The 26,439-nt window shown below is 60.1% G+C and overlaps 6 protein-coding genes across 12 annotated transcripts in view; 1 reads left to right on the forward strand and 5 right to left on the reverse strand.

Annotated features, from left to right (window-relative positions):
- The window catches only part of LOC117641665 (ectonucleoside triphosphate diphosphohydrolase 8-like), a 28,554-nt gene extending 2,152 nt beyond the window's left edge, over positions 1-26,402 (forward strand). Inside the window, exons 1-12 of one of the 3 annotated variants that reach the window (XM_034379166.1) lie at positions 304-619; positions 1,097-1,215; positions 1,336-1,450; positions 1,802-1,914; positions 23,914-24,031; positions 24,109-24,443; positions 24,930-25,148; positions 25,231-25,371; positions 25,461-25,619; positions 25,694-25,829; positions 25,908-26,026; positions 26,091-26,402. In XM_034379166.1, coding sequence (XP_034235057.1) covers positions 1,141-1,215; positions 1,336-1,450; positions 1,802-1,914; positions 23,914-24,031; positions 24,109-24,443; positions 24,930-25,148; positions 25,231-25,371; positions 25,461-25,619; positions 25,694-25,829; positions 25,908-26,026; positions 26,091-26,300 — 1,740 coding nt within the window. In that variant the 5' untranslated portion in view covers positions 304-619; positions 1,097-1,140 and the 3' untranslated portion in view covers positions 26,301-26,402. The other 2 variants (XM_034379165.1, XM_034379167.1) reach the window with 2 other exon arrangements.
- Positions 2,038-4,883, reverse strand: LOC117641671 (phenoloxidase-activating factor 2-like). The gene is made up of 7 exons (XM_034379176.1): positions 4,640-4,883; positions 4,222-4,412; positions 3,942-4,140; positions 3,636-3,847; positions 2,805-3,073; positions 2,549-2,712; positions 2,038-2,458 (listed from the first exon to the last, which is right to left on the reverse strand). Exons 1-7 carry the CDS (start codon positions 4,757-4,759, stop codon positions 2,261-2,263), a joined length of 1,353 nt encoding a protein of 450 aa, XP_034235067.1. The 5' UTR covers positions 4,760-4,883; the 3' UTR covers positions 2,038-2,260.
- LOC117641673 (phenoloxidase-activating factor 2-like) lies at positions 6,468-9,931 on the reverse strand. 3 transcript variants are annotated; one of them, XM_034379180.1, is made up of 8 exons: positions 9,771-9,923; positions 9,523-9,666; positions 8,636-8,837; positions 8,426-8,535; positions 8,029-8,352; positions 7,676-7,950; positions 7,403-7,563; positions 6,468-7,312 (listed from the first exon to the last, which is right to left on the reverse strand). In XM_034379180.1, the coding sequence occupies exons 3-8, from the start codon at positions 8,822-8,824 to the stop codon at positions 7,148-7,150; spliced, it is 1,224 nt and encodes a 407-aa protein (XP_034235071.1). In that variant the 5' UTR covers positions 8,825-8,837; positions 9,523-9,666; positions 9,771-9,923; the 3' UTR covers positions 6,468-7,147. The 3 variants fall into 3 exon arrangements, with proteins under 3 accessions (XP_034235071.1, XP_034235069.1, XP_034235072.1); XM_034379178.1 differs by having other exon boundaries at positions 9,523-9,931; XM_034379181.1 differs by lacking the exons at positions 9,523-9,666; positions 9,771-9,923 and adding an exon at positions 9,046-9,129.
- Positions 10,302-13,570, reverse strand: LOC117641669 (phenoloxidase-activating factor 2-like). Of its 3 annotated transcripts, XM_034379173.1 has the most exons (7): positions 13,358-13,570; positions 12,567-12,573; positions 12,079-12,450; positions 11,443-12,008; positions 11,085-11,353; positions 10,840-11,006; positions 10,302-10,759 (listed from the first exon to the last, which is right to left on the reverse strand). In XM_034379173.1, exons 3-7 carry the CDS (start codon positions 12,439-12,441, stop codon positions 10,562-10,564), a joined length of 1,563 nt encoding a protein of 520 aa, XP_034235064.1. In that variant the 5' UTR covers positions 12,442-12,450; positions 12,567-12,573; positions 13,358-13,570; the 3' UTR covers positions 10,302-10,561. The 3 variants fall into 3 exon arrangements, with proteins under 3 accessions (XP_034235064.1, XP_034235063.1, XP_034235065.1); XM_034379172.1 differs by lacking the exon at positions 12,567-12,573 and having other exon boundaries at positions 12,079-12,448; positions 13,358-13,569; XM_034379174.1 differs by lacking the exons at positions 12,567-12,573; positions 13,358-13,570 and adding an exon at positions 13,009-13,317 and having other exon boundaries at positions 12,079-12,448.
- Positions 14,421-18,182, reverse strand: LOC117641664 (serine protease Hayan-like). The gene is made up of 7 exons (XM_034379164.1): positions 17,974-18,182; positions 17,560-17,849; positions 17,376-17,482; positions 16,633-17,292; positions 15,565-15,833; positions 15,317-15,480; positions 14,421-15,227 (listed from the first exon to the last, which is right to left on the reverse strand). The coding sequence occupies exons 1-7, from the start codon at positions 18,158-18,160 to the stop codon at positions 15,030-15,032; spliced, it is 1,875 nt and encodes a 624-aa protein (XP_034235055.1). The 5' UTR covers positions 18,161-18,182; the 3' UTR covers positions 14,421-15,029.
- On the reverse strand, positions 19,952-22,426 carry LOC117641672 (phenoloxidase-activating factor 2-like). The gene is made up of 6 exons (XM_034379177.1): positions 22,014-22,426; positions 21,526-21,788; positions 21,277-21,433; positions 20,928-21,196; positions 20,683-20,846; positions 19,952-20,376 (listed from the first exon to the last, which is right to left on the reverse strand). The coding sequence occupies exons 1-6, from the start codon at positions 22,244-22,246 to the stop codon at positions 20,197-20,199; spliced, it is 1,266 nt and encodes a 421-aa protein (XP_034235068.1). The 5' UTR covers positions 22,247-22,426; the 3' UTR covers positions 19,952-20,196.
- Positions 26,403-26,439: the final 37 nt, after the last annotated feature.

Below are 26,439 nucleotides of genomic sequence, written 5' to 3' on the forward strand. Positions count from 1 at the left end.
GACAGAATTTTTAAGTGGGGAGGAGGACAAAGGCCGCTTAGAGGCAGACGGCACACCGCATACAGATTTGACAGCCGCCCGGCGGACCAAACAGCCGAACCTGCGAGGCTCTAGCGACTGGTGGGGCTTGCCGCGTGCCGCGCTCTGCGGTCCCACTCCATCACGTGCTTGTCCAGGAAGGCGAGGCAGGTGGCTGTGGTGGGGACTGGACGATGGGGCTCAAGTACAGCCCCCAGAAGGACGCCAACCGGGACGGCACCGGCATAGCGCGGGGCGCAGCAAGCATAGCGCGGGGGGCATAGCGCTTTGCTCGCCTCCTATACATTTGCCGTTTGCCGAGTCGCGGGGCAGGCGGCAGGCCGAGCCGGGCCGGCCCGTCACAGTGGCGTAGCGTTCGGTTCGGCCAGTTCGGCATGGCTTGCATGGCAAGGGGCGTGCTTGCTCACGAGGCACACGGCGCTCGCAAGGCGCGGACCGCAGCACGGCCTACACCTACGCCTTGGCACGGCGTCAGCACGGCGTGAGAGCGAGAGAGTGAGACGGGCTTCCGAGTCCCGTGCACACCGTGCACACTGCACGCACGCCAAGGAGTGAGACAGAATCGCGGGAGGGGACCGAGGTGGGTATTGACAAGTGTTGGCACTTGAGCTTTGCTTATTGCTTATCAGCGATAAGTGTGCGAAGGGCCACTTCAGTGAATACCCCAGTTTGGCAATTTGTATATTATCTGAGGCGCTTGGGAAATCTAGAATAAATGAATGAACTGGGTATGAGTTGGAAAGATGCAGGTAAAAAAAAAATTGTCTCTGTGGTATGTGTGATAAGAATAATTTTTAAAACATTGTTTCATGTTACTTGACTTACTTTGAGATCACCAGATGTCCATTGGCTGGCATTAATTTGTCAGTATAGTTTTGTGTCAGTCATATTCCTTGCAAGGTGCTTTCTGCAACGTGCCTCTGGCTCCCCTTATCACCTCATGTGTGCATGCCCGTGACCAACGTGGCCTCGGCCTCCCGGCCATGTAGTCCAGTTTGCATAAATGACTGAACATGCTTTGACATGCTTTTATGTTTTACTTGCACATTTTTTTCAGAACAATTGAGAAGGTTGTGCATATCCGCAGTCCATAGACTTGCTATGGAGGTGGAGCAGAGGCATTTCAAAAATGCGGAAGCTGCTGGGAAATTTACCGAATCATCTGATAATCAGCCTGTAAGTACCCATTTCACCAATTTTTTATGAGTTTGGAGAGAATTTGGAGAGACTCTTCATTCACTGGTTGAGCCTACTGGTAAATAAAATATGCAAAGTAAAATTTTTTATCTTTTTCAGCCTTCATTATCATCTTCTGTGCACACCTTAGATCTTGGAGTGTCATCTAGTGTTAATCTCACATTCACCAATTCAAAGATAAGATCAGATGAAGAACATATTCGGGCATTGAAAGGTTGGTTTGATTTATTTAGCCAGCTGGTCTTGTGGAGTACAGTTGAGGCTGAAGACATAGACCAAAAGTAAACACTTCGTAATTTTTTGGGTAGAAAGTAAACCGGAAAATGCTTTTTAAAGTTCATCATCGTCATGGTATGTTACTGACAAACTGAAATTGTCTATGGGGTGCCAGATCTAAACATTATTTTCTACAATTTTTTAAATTTTAACACAAATAAACCTTTCAGGATCCACAATTTTGTAATTTCTAATTTAGCTATTTATTAGAGGAGTTTTATTTATGTTAATGTTAGTAAAAAAGCACTGAGAGTAAAATTTCCAGCATTTATTTTTCCTTTTGTTACAGGCTTACGGAATTGTGTGCTTTTGGCAGTTTTGCTTTTAGTGCTGTCTTTAGCAATTATTGGCGCTGTTATTCTTGCGATATTTTGGATCAGTAATCAAGAAGCCCCTTTTGATGTGAGTATTTTCTACAGCATGCTTTGTGGAAACAAATTTCTGCTGCTTTCCAGCTTGTTTGTTTAAACTTCTGGCTTTTAAAGAGGATTCATGGGAAAAGAGCAGTAACAGTATGCAGTGATATAAAAGATGCATACTTGTTACAAACTAATTTATTAATAATGAATAATTTACAAAGTTCATGTCGTCCTATTGAGTAGAAATGATGGTATGAGCAATTCGTACATCTGATTACCCTGCCTTATGATTGTGAAAAAAAAATCCATAACCAAAATGCACTAGAGCAAGAGAGATCAATGAAAGAGTTGTAGCAGTACAGAATGAATATGAGATTCTTTTGACCATTTTATGCTCGGTAACCGGATGTATCAACATTTAACTTTGATAACTCGTTATCAATCCAGTTTCTGAAACGAGCCACACTGCTGTACACTGCAGGTATATTGGCAAGACCGCAGTCAATGCCCCAGGCAACTATTCCTGCATGATAGTAGCGATTTGGTTCATTATCAATGGGACACACCAATGGGCTGCCTCCATCACCCTGAAAGAATGGAAGAAATCGTATTGTTTTTCTGAAGTAATACAGATTCAAATCATTTTCTATCCCAAACAGTCTGTTAGTTATCCATACCTTGCAAGTGTCTCGGCCAGGTTCTCCACCTGCGCAGATAAAACTAGCATCCAAAAGGAAGTATGCTCCAAGGCGAGTCTTGCGAAGAAGCTCTTGGCACTCAGGATTTGGCACTATGGGAAGATCACGTTTCTTCAAGATGACTTGATACTGGCCATCTTGCTCTGAAAGGTCGCCCCAAAAGACAGTGGTCATTCTCTTGCTGCCCAAAGCATTAGTAGAGTAAATTACATTGATATTACTAGAATTCACATACCAAATTTATCCTTGCCCCAACCGCTGGCAAAACACCTCTTGTAGTCGAAGACTTGATCTTGCTCTGGCAGGCAGATTACGCCAATGTGACCGCCAACTTGCACAGGATCAAGAAGGATCAGCAGAGCAATATCATTGTGGAGACTTCTTGGGTTAAATTGAGGGTGAGCAATGATTGATGCAACACCACGATCCTGGTGAGCGTACACCTCTTTTGTGGTTTGTGTGTCCCATTCGCCTGCTCTTATTTTCAATAAATTTGGCTGCTTGCTGAAACAGATTTTTAAAAAACACTTGTTACAAACTTTCAAGTTACTTCCCCCAAAAAAATTGTTTGAAGTGTCAAGGATACAATATTCTCAGGGGGCCTGTGCCACAAAAATGTATGCACTGCACATCTTTGTTTTTGAAATATTCCTACAATTTTTCGAACAACAAACTATAAAATGAGGCCACTTTGTGCCTAAAATAAGTATTGAATAGTTGAAAGGAAACATAGACACCCGACTGTGTCAGAGAGGTAGTCGCCCGACCCGACCCGAGGACTTCGGCAGCCTGGCCAAGCTGCCCGGTGACAGGCGGCGCCCGGAGGGTAGGCAGCCCGCCACGGCCGCAAGCGTGACGGGAACGGGACGGCCTCGGGGCCTCGTACTCGCAGTCGCAGGCAGAGCAGGCAGCAGGGAGCGCCCGCGAAACGCAGGGCGGGCCGCCCCGCAAGACAGCGGTGCGTTGCGGGCGGGTCTGCCGCCCGGGCGCTCCCCGTCCCCGCTCCTCTCCTTGGAGGATGTAGGGCGCAGGGCGCTTGAGAGCCGAGCGCTGCCGGACTACTCACCCCGCCACGCAGTGCGCCCCGGTGAGGACGACCTGGGGGTGGATGAGGGCGCCGCCGCACTGGTACAGGTTCAGGGGCTTGGCCTGGTCGTCGATCTTCTCCTGCTGGAGGATGGCCACCATCCAGGGGAACTCCCCGAACTGCGCCTCGCCGTCCTCGCCGCCGGTGATCCTGAAGCCGACGCCCTCGGGGTTGCGCACGCCGCACTGCATCTGCTCGTCAAATGTCGCGGGTTAAAGACGCACTCCTTTCGACGGCTTGTGTCCCTGTTTGGAGCCCGGCTCCGGTCCCTCCGGCTATCCGCACCTGCTGCGGTGGCGGCGTGGGGTGGAAGTCCGTGGTCGGCGGGGGCGGCCTCGTGGGGGGCTGCGGCCGGGGAGGCTCCTGCGTCGGGAGGTCGGGGTAGGACGGCTCGGAGGTGCTGGTGGGGGGAGTGGGGCTCACATTTCCGTTCTGGAGACTGCAGCAGAAGTCCAGGTAGTGGGGGCACCCTCCCTCCTTTATCCTGGAGCAAGCAATCAAAGTGGGCATTGGAACTCCGGTAAAGAAAACAAATGACAGCCTGGTATTCGCTCCCGCTCCTCACCTGATGTCGATGATGCCCTCGCCGTCCTGGTTGACGTTCTGGTTGGCGTCGCACTGGTAGTACGGCACACACACGCAGTTGGGGTCTTCGGGGATGGGGGCGGGGCCGCTCAGGTTGTCCCTGGGCGTCGTCACCACTTCGTAGTTCGGGTCGGAAGGCCCCACGAAGTCCTCGTCATACGCCGGGTCTCCCTACAACGTAACATCAGTTTTGTTTACGGTCTCTAGTATTTTGCGGTGCTCTCTTAGCCAGCCGTCTAAAAATATCAGCATTGGAAGGCCTCTAACTTTTACTTAGACGAAGAAAACCGTCAGTAGTGATATCTCGAAATGGTTGACAGTCGCGGCGTATCGATCCATCGACTCGTGTCGCTCTGACTAGCACTGACAAGCACTGACGACTGCACTGACGCACTGACCTGTCGGTTGCCGAGGCCGGGGCGGCCGGGGTTTCGCCTGCGGCCGCCGGTCACGTTCCTGGCGGCGAGCGCGTCGGCCAGCAGGGCTGCCGACAGCAGCAGCACGGCGAGGGCCCTCATGGTGTGGACTGGGACCGCGACGGCGGGGCGCGCCACAGCTGGGATGGCGTCGATGGCGTCCGCGGCTCCGCGACGTGCTGTGTTGTGAGGTTGTGTGTGTCTCGCCTCGGCCGTGCGGCGTGCGGCTTGCCCGAGCCAAGACCGGCTTCGTCTCCCCTCTGCCCTGCTCTGCCCCGTGCCCCCCGAGTCCCCGACCGAAACCCCGGCTCCCGGCTCGGCTCTGCCCGCGCTGCCTCGGCCCGGCTCGGCGGGGCTCGGCGCGGCTCGGCAAGACGGGGCCTCCGGGGTAACCCGCAACCCAATCGGCTTGACCTCGTACCTGGTGGCCGTACCCGTACCTCGTACCTCATTGCAGTGATAAGCCGGGCGGCAGTACATGGAAGCGCCCATCCTGTGGGGTGTGTCCCGGGGGTGGGGGAGATAGCGGGGCTTTTCCGCGGGCTTTCCCCGCGGGCTTCCCGGGGCTTTCCCGCGCTTTCCCCTCGCGGAAACTCGGAAGGGAAGGGCCACGGTGTCGCGGTGACGCGCGTGCGGCGGGTGGAGCGCCGCAATCGGGCCGCCACTAATGACTCTGAAAATGACCGCGAGTAAACATGGCCGGACAAACAAAAAAAAAGTTTTTCGCCGTTCTTTACGGCAGTGTCTCGTCTGTCTCGTCCGTCTCGTCTCCGCGACCGGACACCGCGACTGGTTTCGTGAGGCGTTCCCTCACGCCGCCACACCGTGCCACGCCGTGCCACGCCACCCCGCGCGCCCCGGCCAAGCCTGGCCAAAGCCCCTAGAGGCCGCCGCGCCGCCGGTCTGGCGGTGGCCGTGGCCGCACTCATGCTATTTTCGGGGTGTTCCCATTTTGGGCAGACAATGCGCTCCAAGAAATTTGTGTCTTTTTAGAAATAATTGCTGCCGAGTGAATTGGCGTGCGCGCCCCGCAGCGTGCCGCGCAGCATCGGGCATCAACCGCGAATACGTGTAGAAGTACTGGCGGTGGGACGGACCGGGCGGGGCGGGGCGGGGCGGGGCGGGGCGGGCAAACGGATGACCGGCTGAGATTGGCTCTCCAATGACGACCAGGGGCCACGGGGGGCACCGACGGAGCCTTACGCTACACAGTAACATTATTAAGCTTATCGTATTGGCCGTGTTGCCGTCGGCGTGTCGGCGGCTTGTTTCTTTCCTTGGATTCACTCTGATTGGCCGGGCCGGGCCGGCATCATCATCGTCTCACAGCAATGCGGCTGGAATAGCCGCCGCGGCGATGTCTGGACGCCTGGACGGCCGCGACGGCGGAGAAAGACGTTTCCGTATCGATGACGTCTGCTCTGATTACTGGCTTCCTCCTCCTCCTCCCACGCACTCGGCAATCCCCGTCGCGCGCGGCAATTTGAAGCGTGTGAGGAATGACGACGCCGAAGCCAAACCGGTTCCCCGCGGTAAACAACGCGCCGGCCAGCCAGGCTGTCGCGGCGTGCTCCTCTCTGGTCTTTGCATGTCGCACTCATCTCGATCATCTTGATCATCTCGATCTCGAGCGTGCCGGCCGTGACAGAGGCCCTGACCGAGGCCGTGACCGAGGCCCTGGCCTTGTGCAGAGCCAGGCCGGAGCAAAGCCTACACCGAGAGGCTCGGACCGCCGCGGCCTAGGTGTTGCAACCTACCGGGCATCGTTGGAGGGAGGGAGGGGTCTCAGGTCGTGGCATTGACACGCGCGTTCTGTCCACAGCGTGGGCCCCGAGAGGCGTTGCGTTTATTTCGTTAATCACAAAGTACAAGCAGTCAGTGAGCACAAGTGCTTGGCGCGGTCGCTGGGAATTCCCTCTGACGCTGTCGGCCTGCCGGGATGGGCAGCGAGTGCTGGCGCCCGCCGTGCGCCCGTGCGGCCGTGGCCCAACCCGGTTGACAGCTCTCAATTTCCCGGGACGTCCAGGAATAGGAAGCAGCGAAGCAGTGTTTCGGTGTTTCCGAGCGGTTCGCGTCTTCGGCTGCTTCCGAACGCCTCCGAAGGCAAACGGCCGAATGAACGAACCGGTCGGGGGATTCCCGCCGAAAGGTGGTTGGGTGGTTGGGGCCGGTAGTCTCGCTGCTTGCTGCTTGCTTCGTCGCCGTCGCTGGTTGGCGGGTGGCGTCGGCGTGGCGCCTGCAGGGCTGCACCAGGTGCACCGCATTGGCCGGCTGGGCTGCGCCATGGCTGCGCTATGGCTGGCGAGCGGGCGAGTCTCTGCACTGCCTCTGCAGCCTCTCCCTGCAATGACTGGCGATGACGCGAGGCGCGCGGCCCCCGCGACGTCACCGGGCGCGACGCGCGTGACGTCAAGGAGAGCGCGTGCGTCACGCCACCCTGGTGCGCGCCGCGCTGCACGTCCCCATGACGGCGTGCTCGACGGCGTCCCCCTACTGGAGGCCCAGGTGCTTGTCGATCCAGCCCCGCGCCAGGGGTACGTTGGCGTACAGCCCCGGCACCTTGGGCAGTCCGCAGTCCACCCCCCACGCCACCACCCCCACCACCTGGTAGTGGCCGTCCGGCTGTGTGCAAACCAGCGGACTGCCGCCGTCACCCTGCAACAGAACGTGTGGAGGTTGAGGTTCCTGGTTCGACACCCACCGGGCGCCGCCAGAGAGACCGTTCGTCCCTCTCACTCTCGCTACCTTGCACGTGTCCTTGCCCTCCTCGCCGCCCGCGCAGATGAAGCTCTCGTGCAGCTTGTAGTCCACGCCGAGCATGGTGGCCTGCAGCAGCCTCTCGCACGAGTCCTTGGGGGTGATGTTGAGCTCCAGCATCTTGAGGTAGCGGTGCGGCCAGCGGTCCTCTGTCAACCAAAATTTAACTGCACTTCGTTTCGTTGCCGAACCCAGCTTGTCCCTAAGGGCGAGGAACACGTCGGAGGACCTGGTGGTTGAACCCGGGCCCCTCTTTCTCACCCAGCTTGTCCTTGCCCCAGCCCGACACGACGCAGCGCTGGCCGTCGTAGACGGTGCCGTCGCCGGCCGGGGGCAGGCAGACGGTGCCGATGTGGTGGCCGAGCTCGAAGGGGTCCCTCAGGAAGAGCAGCGCTAGGTCGTAGCGGAAGTTGCCGCCGTAGTACTTGTCGTGGATCTCCACCCTGGCCACGTCGCGGTCCTGGTGGCGGTACAGCTCCGACGTGGACTCGCGGTCCCACTCTCCCGCGCGCACCCGCAGGCGGCTCACCGTCTGCCTGCAAAAGAAGGGCCTTAGCGTCTCGGACACTGCCGATAGGTGCCATCGCCCCTCGGCCAGGCGGCGTCGCCCTTACCCCTTGATGCAGTGCGCCGCCGTGAGGACGACGTCGCGGCGCAGGATGGCGCCGCCGCACTTGAACACGTCCGGGGCGTCGAGCGCCCTGGCGCGGAGCTGCACGGCCACCATCCAGGGGAACTCGCCGAAGCCCGCCTCGCTGTCCTCGTTGTTGGTGATCTTGGAGGCGATGCCGCCCTCGCTGCGCACGCCGCACTCGTCCGCGGGCACGCCGTGGGGCTTGTTGGTGGGGTAGTTGGGGTGCACCGGCGGCGGCGTGTTGCCGGTACCGCCCGGCACCTTGCAGCACCGCAGCTCCACCTGCGGGCAGCCGTCCTTCTTCCTGTGGGCGGACGAGAAGGCCGTGAGCGAGAACGTTCGCGCGGGAGGGCAGGAAGGGGCGGAGGGCGGCCTACCTGATGTCCAGCAGCCCCTTGCCGTCCTCGTCGTACGCCCCGGTCGAGTTGTCGCACTGGTAGAACATGACGCACTCGCACCGGTCCATGGAGCTGTCCGGGCAGTTGCACTGCAATGGAAACAAGCACGTGGTCACGTGGTCACGTGGTTCTCGCTCTGGCGCCACCTTCGGCCTATCGGGCGAGGCTGCGAGGCAGCGAGGCACTCACCGCGTCATAGTACCCCGTGATGTTGGTGGTGATCTCGCAGGCCGGGCCGCCGAAGATGCTGCAGGACTCGGCGGGGCTCAGCTCGTACAAGGTGGGCGTGACAGTGGTGCCCGGGTCGGCGTCCTGCGCGGAGGCGGTGCCCGCCGCGGCCACCAGCACCGCCACTGTTAATCTCACGACGGCGTCCATGCTGCTCCGTGCCCTGTCGCAGAGACAAGTGCACAGTCCGCGTCGTCCGCGTGCTCGAGGCGGCGGCACGGCCGCACGACGGCATGGCGGCCACTCCCGCGCGGCCGCCGAGCCGCCGGGGCCGCCGTCATGTGGGACCCGGGACTCGCACCGGGCGGACGCGCCTGGCGTGCCCTGCGCGCGGAGCCCCCGAGGAGGTCGTCATCCCGCCTTGCCCACACCTTGGCGACTTGGCGACCGTCTCGGAGACTTTGATGCAGTGGCACACGGACGCACTCCCTGCCCTCCGTGCCGAGCCCCGAGGTAGGCACCATGACCGGGGGAGGCCTGGGGAGGCCGGCCCACTTGGTCGGCCGCACGTTGGCTGCACTGCGCCGCCATGGCGCGTCGTGCGGCGTGGTGGCAGCACTGCCGCGCTCTGATTCATTTGTCGGCGCGGGTATAACCGGTCCAGCGTGTAAACAGCGGCAGAGACGCGCCGGACAGATGGACGATTTGACGCACGAGTCGGTCGGCCATGTCGTGATTACCTCCAATAACGGGGCGGTCCAAACGACCGAATCCGAACTGACTTAGAAGACGCCGAGTTTGTAAATACTAGCGTCTGTTGTGTCGCGGCATCGGTGGCCTTTGACCTTTGGGGGAGGGGGAGGACACAAACCGCATCGCATACCAAAACAACCAAAGTAGTAACTAACCTCGTTGATCTGCTGTCGCGCCGGGGCGCTGGGGCGAACTGGCGGACTCTGGCCGGACTGCGCTAGGCCGGTGGAGTCTTCGTGTCTTCGTCTTCCCGGCACGGCTCAACGCGGCTCCAGTTCCAGTTGGTGGTTGTCTGCAAACTGACTGGAGAGATGCTGGAGCCTGGAGCCGTGTCAGCCGATGCCATGGCTGTGCTTCTTGGCAGAAATGGCCGGCAGGCCGACAGGGGGCGTTCATAAATTACCACTCGATTCTTGTTTTTTCTTGTCTTCTTCACCAGGAAAGAGTATGACGGCGACTTAATATGCGCTTGGCCGTCGCGGTCGTGACGCTCGGCGTGGAACCCGTTGCGTGTTTAGGAATGACCCCTCGCTGTCCAGAGTGACCAGGCTGCCCAGAATGAGCAGGCTGACCCAGCCCGCCCAGCCCCAGCACCGGTCTTTGTCTCGGCCAAATCCGGGCCGTCGCACCAACGCAATCCGCTCTTCATTTATGCCAACCATTCATCATTGGAGATCGGTATCGTCTGTCTCCTTAAGCCCTGGTCGCCATCCTTTTTATTTTGACGTCTGTTTATGTTTTGTTTTGTCGTATCTCGCTGGAAACGAGAGCGAGAATTTCTTCGAATTCGCTAGCGTAGATGATGCATCTCATTTCACCGGCAACGCATGGTGGAAAACTGTGAAACATTGAGTGGTTTTTAACACTATGCATTCCTTTAGTTTGTACGTATCGTGAGGTCATTCGAATGGGAGCAGGATAAATCATTCGCAAATTTATACAAATGGTATGACAGGGTCTTTTATTACGACAGGAAGCATTTCTCAGGTGTGGTCTCGCTTTTTTTTTTGGTCCGCAGCTGGTGGTCACCATGCGTACGGCTGTAACACAGTCTTTTTCCTTAAGTCTAGAATGATGGAGTGGCAGACATGCCGGCGCTTTTCTTTGCAGTCCCGGGTCCGCGGGTCGACTGGGACCGACTGGGACGTCCGCGGCGTTGGCCGGTGGCGGCGGCTCAGGGCGGCTCAGGGCGGCTCAGGGCGAGCACACCTGCACGTTGTGGGTGGAGAGCGACTCCTCGATCCACGACCGGAACAGGGCCACGTTGACGTACACGCCGGGCACGTCCTCCTCGCCGCAGCCCACGCCCCAGGACACGATGCCGGCGTACACGTAGCGCGAGTCGTCGTCGTTGTCGTTGATCGGGCACACCAGCGGGCTGCCCCCGTCGCCCTGCAACACCAAGTCCGTGGGTTCAACTCCCCGCCAGGTTCGAACAGCGCGTCGCTCTGTTTGATTGGCGAGCCACTCACCGTGCAGGCGTCCTTCCCCCTGACTCCGCCCGCGCACATGAAGCTGCCGTTGAGGCGGAAGTAGGGCCCCAGCCTGGTGCGGCGCAGCTTGTCCTGGCACTGGGAGTGCGGCACCACGGGCAGGTCGTCGATGCGCCGCAGGATGTTCTGGTACACGCCGTCCTTGCCTGCGAGTCCGAGACCAGTTAGTTTACGGCGGGTTGCACGGTACGGTGCGCCGAAGCGCGCGACAGCAGACGACATACCGAAAACGTCTTTGCCCCAGCCGCTGACGAGGCAGTTCTTGTAGTCGAAGCTCTGGTCCTGCTCGGGCATGCAGATGGTGCCGATGTGGTAGCCGACCTTGACGGGCTCCCTCAGCACCAGCAGCCCCACGTCGTTGTGCAGCGACAGCGGCTTGTAGTCGGGGTGGGTGATGACGTAGTCCACGTCGCGGTCCTGGTGCTTGAAGGCCTCCTCCTCGGTCCGCGAGTCCCACTCGCCCGCCCGCACCGTCAGGCTGGACGGCGCCTTCCTGGAGGACGGCAGGAAATTACGACACTTAGAAAAACTTGAAAGAACGAAGGTGAAAGAGAAGATGTGACGAAGTAAAAGGCCACCTACTCGTTAATGCAGTGGGCCGCCGTCAGGACCACGTTGGGGGCGATGAGGCCTCCGCCGCACAGGTACTCGACGTCGGCCTGCCTCTTCTTGAAGATGGCCACCATCCAGGGGATTTCGCCGAAGTTGGTCTCGTCGTGCATGGCGCCGGAAATCCTGGAGCCGACGCCGTTCCGGTAGCGGATGCCGCAGGCCTGGCTGGGGTTGTACACGGGCGGGGCGGGGTCCTGGGGGCCCGGGCCGGGGCCAGGGTTGTCGCCCGGGTAGTTGCCACCAGGGTTGTCGCCGGGGTTGCCACCAGGGTTGTTGTCACCAGGGTTGTCACCGGGGTAGGGGGGGTTGTCGCCGGGGTAGGGGCCGCTGGGGTTGTCGCCGGGGCTCGGGCCGGAGCCCTCTCGGATCCGGCAGCACTGCTGTAAGTAGTGCGCGCAGGAGGAGTTGGTCTGCTGCGGCTTCTGGCGGATGTCGATCAGGCCCACGCCGTCCTTGTTGTACTCGCCGGACTTGCCGTCACACTGGTAGTACGGCACGCACTCGCAGCCGGAGCCGCCGCCGTTGGGGCACGAGCACTGCAACAAGGTTTCCATGTACGGCCCGCCGTGGCCCCGCCAAGAGAACGCGCGTTGGCGCCGTACTCACCGGCTCGTAGACCTTGTTCTCGTCCGTGGGGCACGACGGCCCGCCGAAGATGCTGCAGATCTGGCTGGGGTCCACGGCGGCGGGATCCGCCGCGCCCTGTGCCTGTCGGCGGCTGCGGCGCGTCGGGGCCGGCCGGGCTGGGGAGGGCTTGGGCTTGACGGCGGGTGTCTTGGAGGCGCTGGCGCCGCCGCAGTAGCTGCCGCCGTACACGCCGCACAGGATGTCGGAGGGCAGGCCGTCGGCGGCCGGGGCGGCCGGGGAGGCCGGCGCCCTACTGGGCGTTTTGGCGGGGGGCAGGGCGGCCACCATGGCCACGGCGGCCACGGCCACCATGGCAGTCACGGCGAGCAGTCTGGCCACCATCGCGGATCTGCGCAGAATAAAGGGTTGTGCGGTTTGTCGCGACGGGCGAGGTGACGCGGCCCCCTCCTAGTCGCCATGCACGCACCGCACGCACGCTCACGCACGCTGTGGAGCCGCGGAGCCACCGCGGTGTTCAACGGGTTGCTGACCGGGTTCAAGGTTCCGGGCTTGACGCGTTGGGGTTTCCCTGTGTGGTCGTTCTCGTACTCCGCACCGGGAGAAACCTCCCCTGCCCGTGCCCGCGAGGGGCGGGGCGACCAGGGGTTGGAAAGCGAAGCGCGGCCCCGGAAAAGCGGGCAAAGAAACGAAAACCGCCCGGAAACGGCTGCGAAAATCCGCGGTGCGTCTCGGCCTGCCACAGACCCACAGCCTCGGCGCGGTGCGGCGGTGCGGCCGGAGCGTCGCGGACGTCACAGGCAGACAGAGACCGCGGCGGCGCGCTGCGGCCAGGTCGGCCAGGCTGCGACCAGGCACTCGGTGATAAATAGCGCGCTTTATCGAGGAGCGAGATTTCAAAAAAAGGAGGAGAAGAGGCGCGCCGAGCAGGTTTGCCGGAGAAATAATTACTTTTGAAAAGGATGTGGCGTGGCGTCTCCGAGGCTAAGGCGAGTTGTTTGCGCGCCGGCCTCACAATCCGCTAAAAGTGCTCCTTGTTTGTTGCAGTTGTTGTTGTTGTTTTTGACACTACTATACAGTGTAGCCCGTCAGCACGGTCAGCACTTTAGGACTCAATCAAAGTGGACTCTTGACAGTCCGCACAATACGTGGTCCAGCAAAAGCTGCTTTGTTGCCTCGAGAGAGACTCTGAACAAAACAGCCGGCCAGTTGATCAAACTCGGACCGAGCGACGGCTTGGCGGTTGAAGTGAATGATTGAACTGGGAGGCAGGGGGTGGCGCGGCTCGGTCCAGGCTTACCTCGCGGTGCTGGCGGTGCTGGCGCAGGGAGGGGGTGGTCGATGTTTTCGAGTGGCGTGGTGCGGGATTTCCCTGGAACTCTTTCACTTGTCCATGTCCGGCCGGCGCTGCACACCGCCGCGCTCGTCTCTCGCCTCTCTTCTCGCCTCTCGCGTCTTGATATGACGGGCTGGGCTGACGGGCTGAGCCAGTACGGCCAGTACCCGGACGATCGGACCTGGGCTGGGGCAGGCCGGGGCCGGCCGGCCGGTCTTCGGGTCAGCTTCGGTCCGACTTCGGCTCGGCTCGGATTTGCACACGAGGTTCTGCGAGGAAGAGGGGGCAGTCTTAGGGGAGCGCGAACGGCAGCGGGGAACGGACGAATGGACGTCTAGCGTGGATTGGCATGGATGACTCGCTACGACGACGCTTGCAGCTTGCAGCGGGATTGCGTTTGGAACAGAGAAGCCGTGGCGGGAACACCGCGGTGTGTGGGCGGTCGGCGATCGACCTTGTCAGCTTGTGAGTGGCAATAGGGTAAAGTTGGCTAGTAAAAAGAGGCCGACTGCTGCTGCCGACAGGCGCCAATCGCTAATGTCTCAGGGAGAGTCTCGAAACGGAGGAGTTGCTTCTTTTCTGTGGCCCTGCAGGCACTCGGTGCAACTGCAGGAGGCCTCACCGCGCCCCGCCACGCCCCGCCACGCCCCGCCACTCGTCCGTGCGTCACTGCACTGGGACTGGTGGACCGTGGAGGAGAGGGCCTGGACATCTCGGTCGTATCGCCATCGTCATCTGCTTACCCCCGACCACCCGCCCTCCCCTTCCTTAATTTAAGCCTTCCTGCTTCTGAGCCATCTCCCTCACTGTCGCATCGCCTCCGCGTCCACCGCGTTTTCTTCGCTTTTTATGCCCCCTCCCACCTTGAACCACCCGCCAGTGCCCACCCCCTTCCCTGGCGCGATGCTGATGTGCGAGAAACAGGTCTGTGGCGAGGCGCTCGAGGCTCGCGTTGTCCACTCAGTCAGCTTGGTGCGTCGGGTCTGTTTAGGTCGTATAAGGGGATGGGTTTAAGAAAAACACGCAGTTAAATAATGTAGTACGACTTTATTTAGCACTTCTATAAGGATCTTACAAACTACTATGACGTCCAGTCCCTCGCAGAACTTAAATCGACGTAGGTGTGCGGGGGCTTCTCAGCCCTCTGACAGAGCTCTGGTGCTCTTCACCGGGTGCTCACTTTGTAATGGATCATATCTCAGATTTCTCTTGAAGGAAATGTCTCAGATATGCACACAACATATAAATAATATATAACAATTAAATGGCACCACTCGTTTATCAAAACCTCAAATCAGTTTTGAGATAAAAACTGATCGACCTGAATTGTTTCTAATTTGGAGTCAGATCAAAATGCCATTTGCAGTACGTAATTGCAGAACGGTGTGGGAAGTTGCGGTCTCATAATGACTTTGAAATAATGAAGGCTCAAAACAGAATCACAAGGTCTGTCCAAGGCTCGTCGTAAAAAATAAGTGCCCAGGGACTTCGGGAATGCCTCTTTTTGCCAAACAAACTTGTCCTGGCGTCATCACAGTGCGTGGCAATGTTTTTTTCCCGGGCGGCCTCCAGCCAAGCCTCCGGCCGCACTCGCACGAACACAAACAACTCGCATAATCACAGGGAATGAATGGTATCACGGCAGGTACGGCGCGTCGTCGATGTTGTGGGCCCGGATCTCCTGGTCCACCCACTGCCTGAACTTGGACACCTTGCCGTAGACGCCGGGCACGCCGGCCAGGCCGCAGTCGATGCCCCAGGCCACGACGCCGGCGATCTGGTAGCGGCCTGGGTGGCCCGGCATGGGGCACACCAAGGGGCTGCCGCCGTCGCCCTGCGGACAAGAACAAAGACAGAGACGGAGGCGTCAGGCGGGTGCTCGACCTCACTGTTGTTGGGCCGCGTGGCGTTGACCGCCCTCACCTTGCACGTGTCCTTGCCCTCCTCGCCGCCCGCGCAGATGAAGCTGTCGTGGAGGATGAAGTGGTGGCCGAGGCGCGTCTTGCGCAGCTGGGCCTGGCACTCGTCGTTCGGCACCATGGGCAGCTCCAGCTTCTTGAGGATCACCTGGTAGCGGCCCTGCTGGCCTGCAAAGTGAGCAAAGCAGGGTCAGCAACAGTGTCACCGCCTGGCAGAGCGCCGCCCACCCTTCGAACCCCGCCTTCACTCACCGAACTTGTCCTTGCCCCAGCCGCTGACGAAGCACTTGTTGTAGTCGAAGTTCTGGTCCTGCTCGGGCATGCAGATGGTGCTGATGTGGTAGCCCAGGTGCACGGGGTCGTTGAGGTAGAGCAGCGCCACGTCGTTGTGCACGGCCCCCGCGTAGTACTCCGGGTGGATGGTCACGTCCTCGACGGTCACGTCCTGGTGGCGGTACATCTCCTTGGCCGTCTGCGTGTCCCACTCGCCGGCGCGCACCTTCAGCGCCCTCGCCGGGATCCTGGAAGCCAAATGGGGCGTTTCAGCGGCTGTGCCATGAGACTCGGGACGTTCGCGTAGCGCATACAGCAGCGTTTCTCAACCTTTTTCGGTTCGCGACCCCAAATTTGTAGCGAAAAATTTCCGCGACCCCCAGGAAAAATTTCGCGACTCCACGCGACCCCTCCTTTAGCATGCCTTTGATACAAAGTGCGATAATCCACCTTAGTTTGGAAGCAGTATTGCAGCAAAAATGATCAAAACGGTCACAAATGTCTTTGAAAAATCGTGTTTTGGGCCGACTTTAAGCAGCCACTGCGTCTAATCCGAGGCGGTATTTCGTCCTCCCTCAGCGGGCAATTGGTCTTTGGGCCTTCCTTTAGCATGCCTTTGTTACGGAGTGCGATTATCTGCCTTAGTTTGGGAGCAGTATTGCCGCAAAGTTGATCAATGCACGATTTTTCAGACATTTGTGACCGTTTTGATCAACTTTGCGGCAATACTGTTCCCAAATTAAGGCAGATAATCGCACTCCGTAACAAAGGCATGCTAAAGAAAGGTCTAAAGACCCATTGCCCGTTGAGGGAGGACGAAATACCGCCTAGGATCAGACGCAGTGGATGCCTAAAGTCGGCCCAAAACACGATTTTTCAAAGAAATTTGTGACCGTTTTGATCAACTTAAAAGTTGTTCCCGCCAGTGCTCGGCGTGTTGGCCAGCTGGGAAACCGCCGCGACCCCAAGCGGCCCCAGTTACCTCGCCGCGACCCCAAGGTTGAGAACCGCTGGCATACAGTGTGGTGGCATTGCACCGGTACTCACTGCTTGACGCAGTGGGCCGCCGTCAGCACCACCTGTGGGGTGATGAGCGCGCCGCCGCACTGGTACAGGTTGCGCTTCTTGTCGTCCTCGCTGGTCTCCACCTTGAGGATGGCCACCATCCAGGGGAACTCCCCGAACTGCGCCTCGCCGTCCTCGTCGCCGGTGATCCTGACGCCGATGCCCTCGGGGTTGCGCACGCCGCACTTGGTGGGCCCGGGCTGCTGCGGGGGGCTGTAGGGCGGGCTCTCCGTGTAGGTGGACTCGGTGTACGGCTTCTCTGGGGTGAAGGGCGGCGGCTCCGGGGTGTAGGGTGGGTTCTCCGGGGTGTAGGGCGGGCTATCCGGGGTGGGGTTGTACACGCCGGGGTCCGGGCTGGGCTGCGGGTTGCTGGGGTATAGGTCGGGGTCCGGGTTGATGGGGCCGGGGCCGTTAGGTTGGGGGTAGGGGTCGTCGGGGTTGTAGGGTGGCGAGGGGTTGGTCGGGTTGGAAGGCGGCGGCGGGTTGTACGGGGGCTCCTCCGTGAAGGGCGGTTGGGGGTCTGACGGCTGGGGGTTGTTGCTGTAGGGGGGCGGGGATGAGTCCGGGGGAGGGGACTGAGGCGGGTTCTTGGCCGGCTTGCAGCACTTGTAGATGTAGTGGCTGCAGCTCGAGTTGCCTTGCCTGCAACAGAGAGGACGCCGTTGAGCTGGCCGTCGTGTGCCTTGCTCGCAGTGCTCGGGGCAGCAACGGGACGGGCGCCCTACCGAATGTCGATGACGCCGACGCCGAACTCGTTGAAGGAGCCGGTGCTCTTGTCGCACTGGTAGTACGGCACGCACTGGCAGCCGCCGTCCGGGCTGTCGCACAGGCACTGCAAAAAAACCCGCAAGAGGTTAGTCGTGGGTTCGAATCCACCACCCCATCCCCCGAAACAAAAGGCGGTCTTACCGGCTCGGCCTCCGGCTGGCCCTCGACGGGACAGCTGGGCCCGCCGAAGATGGTGCAGATGAACTCCTGGCTCAGGGGCTCCTTGCTGTCCTCGGCGAAGCGCTGTGCCTGGGCGCCGGGCGCCGCCGTGCTGGTGAACACCTCCTTCAGCACCTCGGGGTCCACGTACTCGGGGCCCGACTGCCGCGCCGCCACCATGGGCTTGACGGGGGGCCTGGGCCTGGTGGTCTTGGCGGCGGTGAGGGCGACCAGCGCCCCGAGCGCCAGCACCGTCACCGTCGTCCGCATGGCTGTGGGACGGAGGCAATGCACACGTTACTCGAGAGCAAACACAGCCCGCGAGCGGCGCTGGCCCGTGGGCCTGTGTGCCCGCGGAGCGCGGGGGCGGGGCGCTGCGCGTCCGCCTTGCTTTACCTGCTTTGGCCGTGCTGGTCTGCCGGGCTGGTCTGCCGGGTCTGGCTGCGGCCGGGTCCCGCGGTCGGGGCAGCAGGCGGCAGGCAGCAGGCTCTCCAGAGTCCCGGTCGCGTGTCTGGATTCGCGCACACTCAGGCGGCGACTGCTTCTTCTTGCTTGTTGATTCCAGCGGCCGGCATCGCGGCATCGCGGCGGCGTGGCGGGGCGCGGCACGGCGTGCGGCACGGCGTGCTGGAGCTGGACAAGTCCGACCGCCCCGCCCCGTCCAGCCAACGCAAGCCAACGCCCAGGCCGGGCCCCTCCAGGCCTCCAGCAAGCTGGGGCCGCTGGAGCATCAGGCTCCGGGCGACGCGACCGGGGCGGGGCGGGGCGGGGCGGGGCGCGTGGGGCATCCCAGACGATCAAGCGCGGCGTCCAAAGTCATCGCTCACAAAGAAACGCGAAGAGCGTTCCGCTCAGTGAGGCATTCGCACTGCTGCAAGTGTTCCAAGGGCCGCCGAGTGTGCAGTGCGCAGCGTGCGCAGCGTGCGCAGCCAGGGCCAGGTCGGTTGGTTCACTCCGCCTTCCCTCTGACTGCGACTATCGGTCGCCACGCGTGCGTGTGCTGCGCGCTGCGCGCGTGAGAGGCAGAGACAGTCGAGGGAGCGGCGGGCGCGGCGAGCGGGGCGGGGTTCGGGGGTATCCCAGTGACGTCATCCACCGGGCCGCCGCGGGCTTTTTAATTCAGGGCGTCCCGCTTCCGCGCCCCGCGACATTCAGAGGCAAGGCGACGCAAAGCGAGGCAAGGCGAGGCGCGGAGACGCAGACGGCCGGCCGGCCAGAGACGCGGCGCGCGGCGCGGACTTCCCCGGCGAACCAGCCGCGCGACGCGACGCGACGCCGGTCGGGGGACGGGATGGGACGGGACGGGACGGGTCGCCTGGATTCCCGTTATCAATGTCGCCGTCGCCCGGCGCGAGCCTGGACTTTCCGCCCCGCTTTTTAAAAGAAGAAAGAAAACGAGAGAAAGAAAAAGGGCGTCACCAAATCTCTCGAAACTTTTTGTCAGAGAGACCCGTTTCGTTTCACTTTGCTGCCGATGTCGTTCTTTTCGTAGTGCTGTTGTTGTTGCGCAGATGTCCGAGATCTGCGTGGCGATTCGGATTCGATTCCTCGAATGCAAGTCGAGGGACGGGTTCGATTTATTTATCTCGGAAGAAGAGTCGACCCCATTGGCTTGGCGCGATACGTGATTCATGGGTGAATGTCGTGACCCACTTCTTCCCACTTGTCGCCGCGGCGTTTGCTTTGTTTTGGTTTGGAGCGGAATCGGAACGACACCAAGGTCGCGGTTTAGATAGAGGCACGCATACCAAACGGAGAGGACATATCAAGTCTGGCGGTCCAAATTAATGCTTCGCCTTTCCTCTCCCCCTGTTGCCATGCAACAGCCCTGGAGGTCCGAATAGCCGAACCGTCTTCAGATGCTTCGTGCTTCCCCCGCTGAAAACAGAGAGGTCTGTACTTGGAATTCATGTGGTGGCCTCCCAATCGTCTGGGGTCATCTCCGCGACTCCGCGAGCCAGTTGGCCACCCTGCCAGGCCCTGGCCAGCCTTGGCACAGTCACAGGCCCGCGACCCCAGACGCCTCCGAGCGCGGCCGGGCCGGGCCGGACTAAGCCGGACCGGACGGATGTGTCCAACTGCTGAATGATTCCGAACAACGTGTCATCGTTGTGCCTCCCCAGCACCCTTGCGCGCCGCCCCCGTGAGTGCGAGAGAGACGAGGCAACGGTTCGGAATCGCTCCGCCGCGCCACGCAGTCTTGCTGCCCCCGTTGGCACGCCGCCCTGCACACACAGGTGTCTGCTTGTGTGCCTACCTGTCCGGCGCCGAGGTCGTCCGCCGTCCGCCAGTCGCGTCCTTCCCCCGCCACTGTCAAAGTGATGGCCTGACTGTGTGTACTCGGCGGCGTGGGAAACTAAGAACGCCGCGCCACTCAGCTAAATATTTCCACTCGTTTATTTCGTTCGATAAAAAATTAAAATAACATGGATGAAGTGGATGGCTTGCGAAGTGAAGAAAATGAATACAAATGACGATAAGGCAGGTAACCAAACTAGCACAGAGAGGAAGTCCAAATATTTACATAGTACGGAGGTGCCCACGGGATCAACCGGTAGCTCGTCAACAAAAAGTGTACTGGAAATGGTCGTTGCTCAGGTCGCCGAGACTGGCGCCACGTCACTGCTGCTGCTGCTGCTGGATCTGGCTCGTTATCCAGTTCATGGCGTAGGGCACGCTGCCGTACACGGCGGGGTTCGAGTCCTCGCCGCAGCCGATGCCCCACGCCACCACCCCCACCTGCGCGTACCTGCTGGGGTCCTGGGGCAGGGGGCACACCAAGGGGCCGCCGCCGTCGCCCTGGAAGCACAACGACACCGTCAGGACGGCCGTGGCGAGGGGCGCACAGTGGGCCAGAAGACCCGTGCAGGCGACGAGAACTCTGTGCGCGTTTTGAGCTCCAGAGTCGCTAAATGGGACACGAACCGAACGTGTGACCCCACCAATGGATTCCTTATTCGGCGAGCAATCCATTGATGGGGTCACACGTTCAGTTTGAGTCCCATTTAGCGACTCTGGGGCTCAAAACGCGTCTAGAGTTTCGGCCGCTCCACCGGTCTTCTGGCCCACTGTGGAGCGGCGCGCGTCCGGCCCTGGAAGTGTTACCTGGCAGGTGTCGCGGTCCGCCTCGCCGCCCGCGCACACGAAGCTGCTGTGCAGCCTGAAGAAGGCGCCCAACCGCGTCTGCCGCAGCCTGGCCTGGCACTCGGCGTTCGGCACTATGGGGAGCTCCACCTTGCGGAGGATCTTCTGGTAGGCGCCCGTCGAGCCTGTGGGGAGCGGAGACAAACCAGGTTAGCCTCTCTCGGCGCGGGGTTGGGCGGAGGGGTCGTGTTGGGATCTGGGCTCACCGAACGAGTCGCGCCCCCAGCCGGTGGCGAAGCAGCGCGAGCCGTCGAACTGCTGGCCCGGGTCGGGCAGGCACACGGTGTCCACGTTGTCGGCCAGGTCGAAGGGCCGGTCCAGGAAGATGAGGGCCACGTCGTTGAAGAGCGGGCCGGGCCGGTACTCCGGGTGCACCACGACGGCCACGACGCCGCGGTCCTGGTGCGAGAGCGGCTCGCTGCGGCCCTGCGTGTCCCACTCGCCGGCGCGGACCTTGAGCGCGGACGGCTCCTGCCTGCGAGGGAGGAGATGGGCCGTGAGGACGCGGGTTCCAACCGCACACCCCGGCGGTTTCCCTGCGGTCGCTCGGCTTACCCGATGATGCAGTGCGCGGCGGTGAGCGCCACGGACCTGGTGATGAGCGAGGCGCCGCACTTGAAGCGGTTCAGCGGCCGGGCGTCGCCCACACGCTCCTCCAGCAGCACGGCCAGCATCCAGGGGAACTCGGCGAAGAACGTGGCGGTGTCGTCCGCTGCGGGGACAAGGCGTGGTCAACGCACTCCACTCGCGGCCCGTCGCGTCACCCCGTCGCGTCACCCCGCTACCCCTGACTACTTGACTCACGCGCGCCGTCCGTCGTCAGGATGCGGAGGGAAGTCTGCTGCATCCGCTTGACGCCGCAGCCGGCCTGCGGCACGATCACGGTGTTCTGGTTGGGCTGCGGCTGCGGCTCGGGGTAGGGCTGCGGCTGCGGCGACGGGTCTGGCTGCGGCTGCGGCTCGGGGTCCGGGTAGTCCGGCGTGGGGGCGGGGGAGGGCGTCGAGCTGGCCGACGCCGGCAGCCTGCAGCACACCTCAATCTCGCCGGCGCACTGGGGCACGGAGGACCTGTCAACGCGTTGTTGTTATTTGCGAGCAATTGACACTCAACTTTCTGAATTACAGTCAATGGTTTTGCCGCCGCCGCCGCCAACCCCCTGCACGCAGCGGACACTATCCCGCCGGTCATCGCGGGGTTATCGTGCCCAGCGTGGATGAAAAATAAAGCGGCGTGCCTTGTCGAGCGTTCTTTGACTGGTGGGCGTGGGGCGTACCGCGGACACTCGCTTTTACCTGACGTCGATCAAGCCCTGGCCGTTGTCGATGATGGTGTTGTTGGGGTCACACAGGAAGTACGGGACGCACTGGCAGTCCAGGTCGCCCTCGGCCGCGCCCCCGTTGTTATTGTTGTCCGGAGCGCTGGGGCCGCTGCCGCTGGGGCCGCTCAGGCCGTCTTGTTGTTGTTGTGACAAATCCAGCAGCAGGGCACAGCAGGCCAAGAGGGCCCAGCACCACGAGTGGGCCATCCTCCTCACCGGGTGGCAGACGACGCGCCGAAAGTGACAGCACTAGAGCAGACGACACGTGCGCGTGCGGCGGGCCCTGGCCATGTGCACTGTGCACTGGCGGGGAGGGGAACGGCACCGGCACTGCTGGCGGTCTGGCGGTGGCACTGCGCGGGCTGCACGCCGGCGACTGGGCCGCACGGGCTGGCGCTGCCTCGCGCCGGCGATGGACGGATGGATGGATGGATTCAGCAGACGGCGGGACGACACGACCGTGGCCGCCGTGGCCCGGCCTGGCCCGGCCGCCGGAGACTGCTGACTGACGGATGGCCGGGTGGCCCGGCTTGGCGCATCTTCGGTTATCTTCGGACGCCGCCGTCAGCCAGAAGCGAAAGCGCGACAGGGAAGCCCGATTTTGATTGAGGCGTTTCGCGGACGCAGCCCAGTGTGGTCGTGAGTGGAATGGCTCTGGGGATGCGGAGACCACGGAGACACGAGACACCCAACCGGATCAAGATTCGCCTAGCCGGCCTAGCCTAGCTGACTTTGCCTGGCCGCCCCTCCTGCTAGGCTGGGGTAGGCAGCACTGGGGTGCGTCGGTACGGGGCACCGCGGAGTGCGGCCGGCCTACCCGCGAGGGGCTCCGGTCGCTCCAGCCGCGCTCCCACGGGGCCCGCCGCCGACCCGTGACTGCCCGTGACTAGCGCGCCGGCCAAGGCGCCGGGCATCGCGCCGCCGCAGGTTCAGGACTTCAGGTCCTTCCGCCGCCACCGCGAACCACAAAACGATACATTTTCGCCGAAAAATAAACAGAAATGGATTCTTTTCCGCCGACGCTGAAAACCACAGAGATGGCGCGACACCGACCACACCGACGACGGCGCCAGGCTGTTACCTGCTGCTGCCGGAACACACGCGCCGAGTCGTGCTCATGTACTAATGGCGGTAGTTGTGCTGTACGCTGGAAAAAGGAAAAAGAAGTACGGAGCGCGCGGCCTTTGCGGGGCAGGCCGGGGCAGGCCCGAGAATCGTTTTCGTCGCTCTGTCTCTCTCGCACTAACGGGGTGCCCCATGTAGGTGCGAGAGAGACAGAGCGACGAGACGACCCTTCGGAATCAGGCGGCCGCCATTTGGGCCGCGCGACGTGACCGACGTGACTCATCCCGCTCACCCGTCCGTGCCCTGAAGAGAAATGCAAAACGGAGTATTGACCGCGCGATATGAGTAACACAGCATATGGTGCACATCGAGTTTTTTTTTACAGTGCCGTGGTGCGCGAATGTTTGTTAACGTGCCACCCGGCGCGCCGGCGCGAGGCTCCAGACTGTTTCCGTGGACTCGGTCTCTGTCTCTCTCGCCACTCATCAGGCGTCCCCTGCAGGTGTGAGAGAGACAGAGCGGACCAAACCGAGTCTCGGAATGAGGCTGCTGTGGCATGACTTGCCGTGTGCCGCACAGCTCCTCTCCTCTTCACTACTCCTTTTAACCTTGAGGCGCGTGCCGCGGCGTGCCGCGAATGCCCCCCAATGCCCCTTAACGTGCACCGGAGCGGAACTCATTGCCAGCACCAACGCGGATTGCAAACATTGCGCCCGACTGCGCCATGGACAGGCCTAGGCCCAGGCCCAGGCCTCGGTTCGGGTGATCCGCGTCTCTCACTGTTTGGCGTGTCTTCTCTTTGCCTGCAGTACGCCATGATCTTCGACGCGGGCTCCACTCACACCGAGATGGTCATCTACAAGTGGCAGGCCGACAAGTTCAACGGCACCGGCGTCGTCTCGCAGGTCGCCTCCTGCGACATGAAAGGTACAGACCCACCTGCCGTCGCGACGAGCGGGCCAACCCAAAAGGAACCCTCAGAGCCATGCCTTTCCTCACTCCAGGCGGCATCGGCGTCGTGCTCAGGGAGGACCCGGCGGCCACCGCCCCCGGGTACCTGGGGCCGTGCGTGGCGCAGGGCCTGGCCGCCATCCCCGAGGCGCGGCGCGGCCACAGCCCCGTGTACCTGGCCGCCACGGCGGGCATGCGCCTCGTGCGCAGCGAGAGCACTTCGGACGCGCGCCGCATCCTGGCCAGCGTGGAGCGCACCCTGGAGCGGGCGGCGGCCGGCGAGGGCGGCATGCTCATTGGCGTCAACGGCGTCAGGATCATCTCGGGGCAGGAGGAGGCCGTGGCCGGCTGGATCTCGGCCAACTACCTTCTCCGGACCATTTACCCGGTAGGCAGTACGCAGCACGCACGGCCTCGGCCCCTCGGCGTCGCTGCTTGTTTCTGTTCCAGGGCACGCAGTAGTGCGACAAAGGACCGGATCGCAGGTCAAAGGGACACCTGACTTCTTTGCCTGTAGCGCCTGCGAGGTAGGCCAGCAAACCGTGCGGCGACACACCGGAGTGGAGACGGTGGCCTATCTCGCCCCTGCGAAGACGCCAGGCGCAAGGTAGGCCACCGTCTCCACTCCGGTGTGTCGCGGGACGGTTGGGTGGCCTACCTGGCAGGCGTTACGGACCCCCGATCCGCGGGTGCTTGCCAAGTCTTATCGACGAAACAGCGCAATTTGTAGCGTTCTCGGAAGGCCACAACGTTTCGGCTGCAGACAGTGACGCAGGCACGCAGGCGACTGCACCAAGAGTTCTCTGCTCGCACTCTGCTGCGGCCCCTGTACTGCTTCTGCTCTGACTGAACCTCGTTTTCCTCGTGTGTGCAGAAGCCCGCCAGGATGGTGGGCATGCTGGACATGGGCGGTGCGTCCACGCAGATCACCTTCGTGCATCAGGAGGACCCCACCTCGCTGGGGGCCTTCTCCGCCACCGAGCACGACACCACGCTGCGGCTGTACGGCGCCACGCACGAGCTGTACGCCAGGAGCTACATGTGCTTCGGGCAGGGACAACTGCTCAATCGCTACCTGGTGCTGCTCGTCAAGGTAGGCCCGATTGTCCCACCGCCTACCTTAAAAAGTGGCTGCTTTCATTTTCTGCGTTTCTTTTGAAAATTTTCTTTTCTAGGATCTTTTAGAGTCAACACAATCGCTTGTGCTACCAGACTTGATTCAAGTAAAAAGCCCGTGCCACCACTTGGACTACAAAGAAACAATGATGTTTCGTGACTTTGTCAATGTGTGCTCGGAGACACTATTCACAAGTGAGGTTGTTAAAATGGAGTTAAACAGTTCACAATACGTTTCCTTAAATTTTCACGACTAACTTGAGGCTATGTTTAATCGATTTTCATGCAGTTAAAGAACATCACAGTCAATTTGGAAGGTAGCAGCAATTCATCAGAGTGCAAAGTAAAAATAAAGGAGCTGCTGGACACAAACCATTGTCTGAATACTTTCACAAGTAAGGACTGCTTTTCTAAACCAGCAACTCATCCACCAGACACCATATTTGTGGTATGTATATTTCATCTGAATACCCACCAACAAGATGGAAACACATATAGTTTTCAATTATTCACAATATCTAGGCAGTATCAGGATTCCACTATGTGATGGACTACCTTGGATTTTCCAATAAGGAACACCCTGCCCCTGATAATTTTTCACGTGATGTAGATAAATGGTGCAGTATGACATGGGAAGACTTGAAAGTTTCTCATCCAGGTAAAAACCTCACATACCGACTGCTTTGGTTTTGCCATAACAAAGTTTAAGATAATTCATATTTTTCTCTTTATGCAGGCATACGAGAAGAATATTTATCACTAGTGTGCTTTAATGCTCAATACCAAGCACATTTACTCTTTGATGGGTATGGCATCAAGGAAGATACATGGAAAAACATCGACTTTTTGAAAAAGGTAGGAATTTTTATCATGACACACTGCATGTCAATCCTGTATTAATAACAATAATTTTTTACAGATAAATGGAACAAGTGTAGGGTGGACCTTGGGTTTTACCATTCGCAGCACTAATGCTTTCCCTCAGGAACAAGCATCAGCACCTTCTCAAACAATTGCATTTCTATCATCAATTTTTGTCCTAGCAGTGTGCATTGGTGTCTGTTTGACTCTAATTTTCAGTATACTTGCCAAAAACCATTGCAGGAGCAACCAAATAAGTATAAAATAAAATTTAAAATGGCTTGTTCATTATTAGCTTAGTTTGAAATTTATCTTAAGGGCACTGATTTTTTTTTACATAAGTATTATTTTAATAAATGCGTCAAAAATATTTATTAGCTCAGGTGATTTACAGTACATAAAAATGT

Source organism: Thrips palmi, unplaced genomic scaffold (assembly GCF_012932325.1).
Source record: "Thrips palmi isolate BJ-2018 unplaced genomic scaffold, TpBJ-2018v1 HiC_scaffold_15, whole genome shotgun sequence".
Taxonomy (NCBI): domain Eukaryota; kingdom Metazoa; phylum Arthropoda; class Insecta; order Thysanoptera; family Thripidae; genus Thrips; species Thrips palmi.

Bases quoted from the DNA above. Each gene is read 5' to 3' on its own strand.
- LOC117641671 (XM_034379176.1), bottom strand. From the start codon at position 4,759: ATGAGGGCCCTCGCCGTGCTGCTGCTGTCGGCAGCCCTGCTGGCCGAC. The intron at 4,141-4,221 runs GTGAGGAGCGGG...TGCTTGCTCCAG, and splicing joins GAGGGCATCATCGACATCAG to GATAAAGGAGGGAGGGTGCC. The intron at 2,713-2,804 runs GTATGTGAATTC...GCGACCTTTCAG, and splicing joins TTGGGGCAAGGATAAATTTG to AGCAAGATGGCCAGTATCAA.
- LOC117641673 (XM_034379178.1), bottom strand. From the start codon at position 8,824: ATGGACGCCGTCGTGAGATTAACAGTGGCGGTGCTGGTGGCCGCGGCG. The intron at 8,353-8,425 runs GTAGGCCGCCCT...GTCCGCCCACAG, and splicing joins AAGGGGCTGCTGGACATCAG to GAAGAAGGACGGCTGCCCGC. The intron at 7,564-7,675 runs GTGAGAAAGAGG...TTTGGTTGACAG, and splicing joins CTGGGGCAAGGACAAGCTGG to AGGACCGCTGGCCGCACCGC.
- LOC117641669 (XM_034379173.1), bottom strand. From the start codon at position 12,441: ATGGTGGCCAGACTGCTCGCCGTGACTGCCATGGTGGCCGTGGCCGCC. The intron at 12,009-12,078 runs GTGAGTACGGCG...ACCTTGTTGCAG, and splicing joins AGAACAAGGTCTACGAGCCG to TGCTCGTGCCCCAACGGCGG. The intron at 11,354-11,442 runs GTAGGTGGCCTT...GCCGTCCTCCAG, and splicing joins GCGGCCCACTGCATTAACGA to GAAGGCGCCGTCCAGCCTGA.
- LOC117641664 (XM_034379164.1), bottom strand. From the start codon at position 18,160: ATGCCGCGATGCCGGCCGCTGGAATCAACAAGCAAGAAGAAGCAGTCG. The intron at 15,481-15,564 runs GTGAGTGAAGGC...CTCACTTTGCAG, and splicing joins CTGGGGCAAGGACAAGTTCG to GCCAGCAGGGCCGCTACCAG. The intron at 15,228-15,316 runs GTGAGGGCGGTC...TCTTGTCCGCAG, and splicing joins AGGGCAAGGACACGTGCAAG to GGCGACGGCGGCAGCCCCTT.
- LOC117641672 (XM_034379177.1), bottom strand. From the start codon at position 22,246: ATGGCCCACTCGTGGTGCTGGGCCCTCTTGGCCTGCTGTGCCCTGCTG. The intron at 21,789-22,013 runs GTAAAAGCGAGT...ACGCGTTGACAG, and splicing joins CAGGGCTTGATCGACGTCAG to GTCCTCCGTGCCCCAGTGCG. The intron at 20,847-20,927 runs GTGAGCCCAGAT...CGCTCCCCACAG, and splicing joins CTGGGGGCGCGACTCGTTCG to GCTCGACGGGCGCCTACCAG.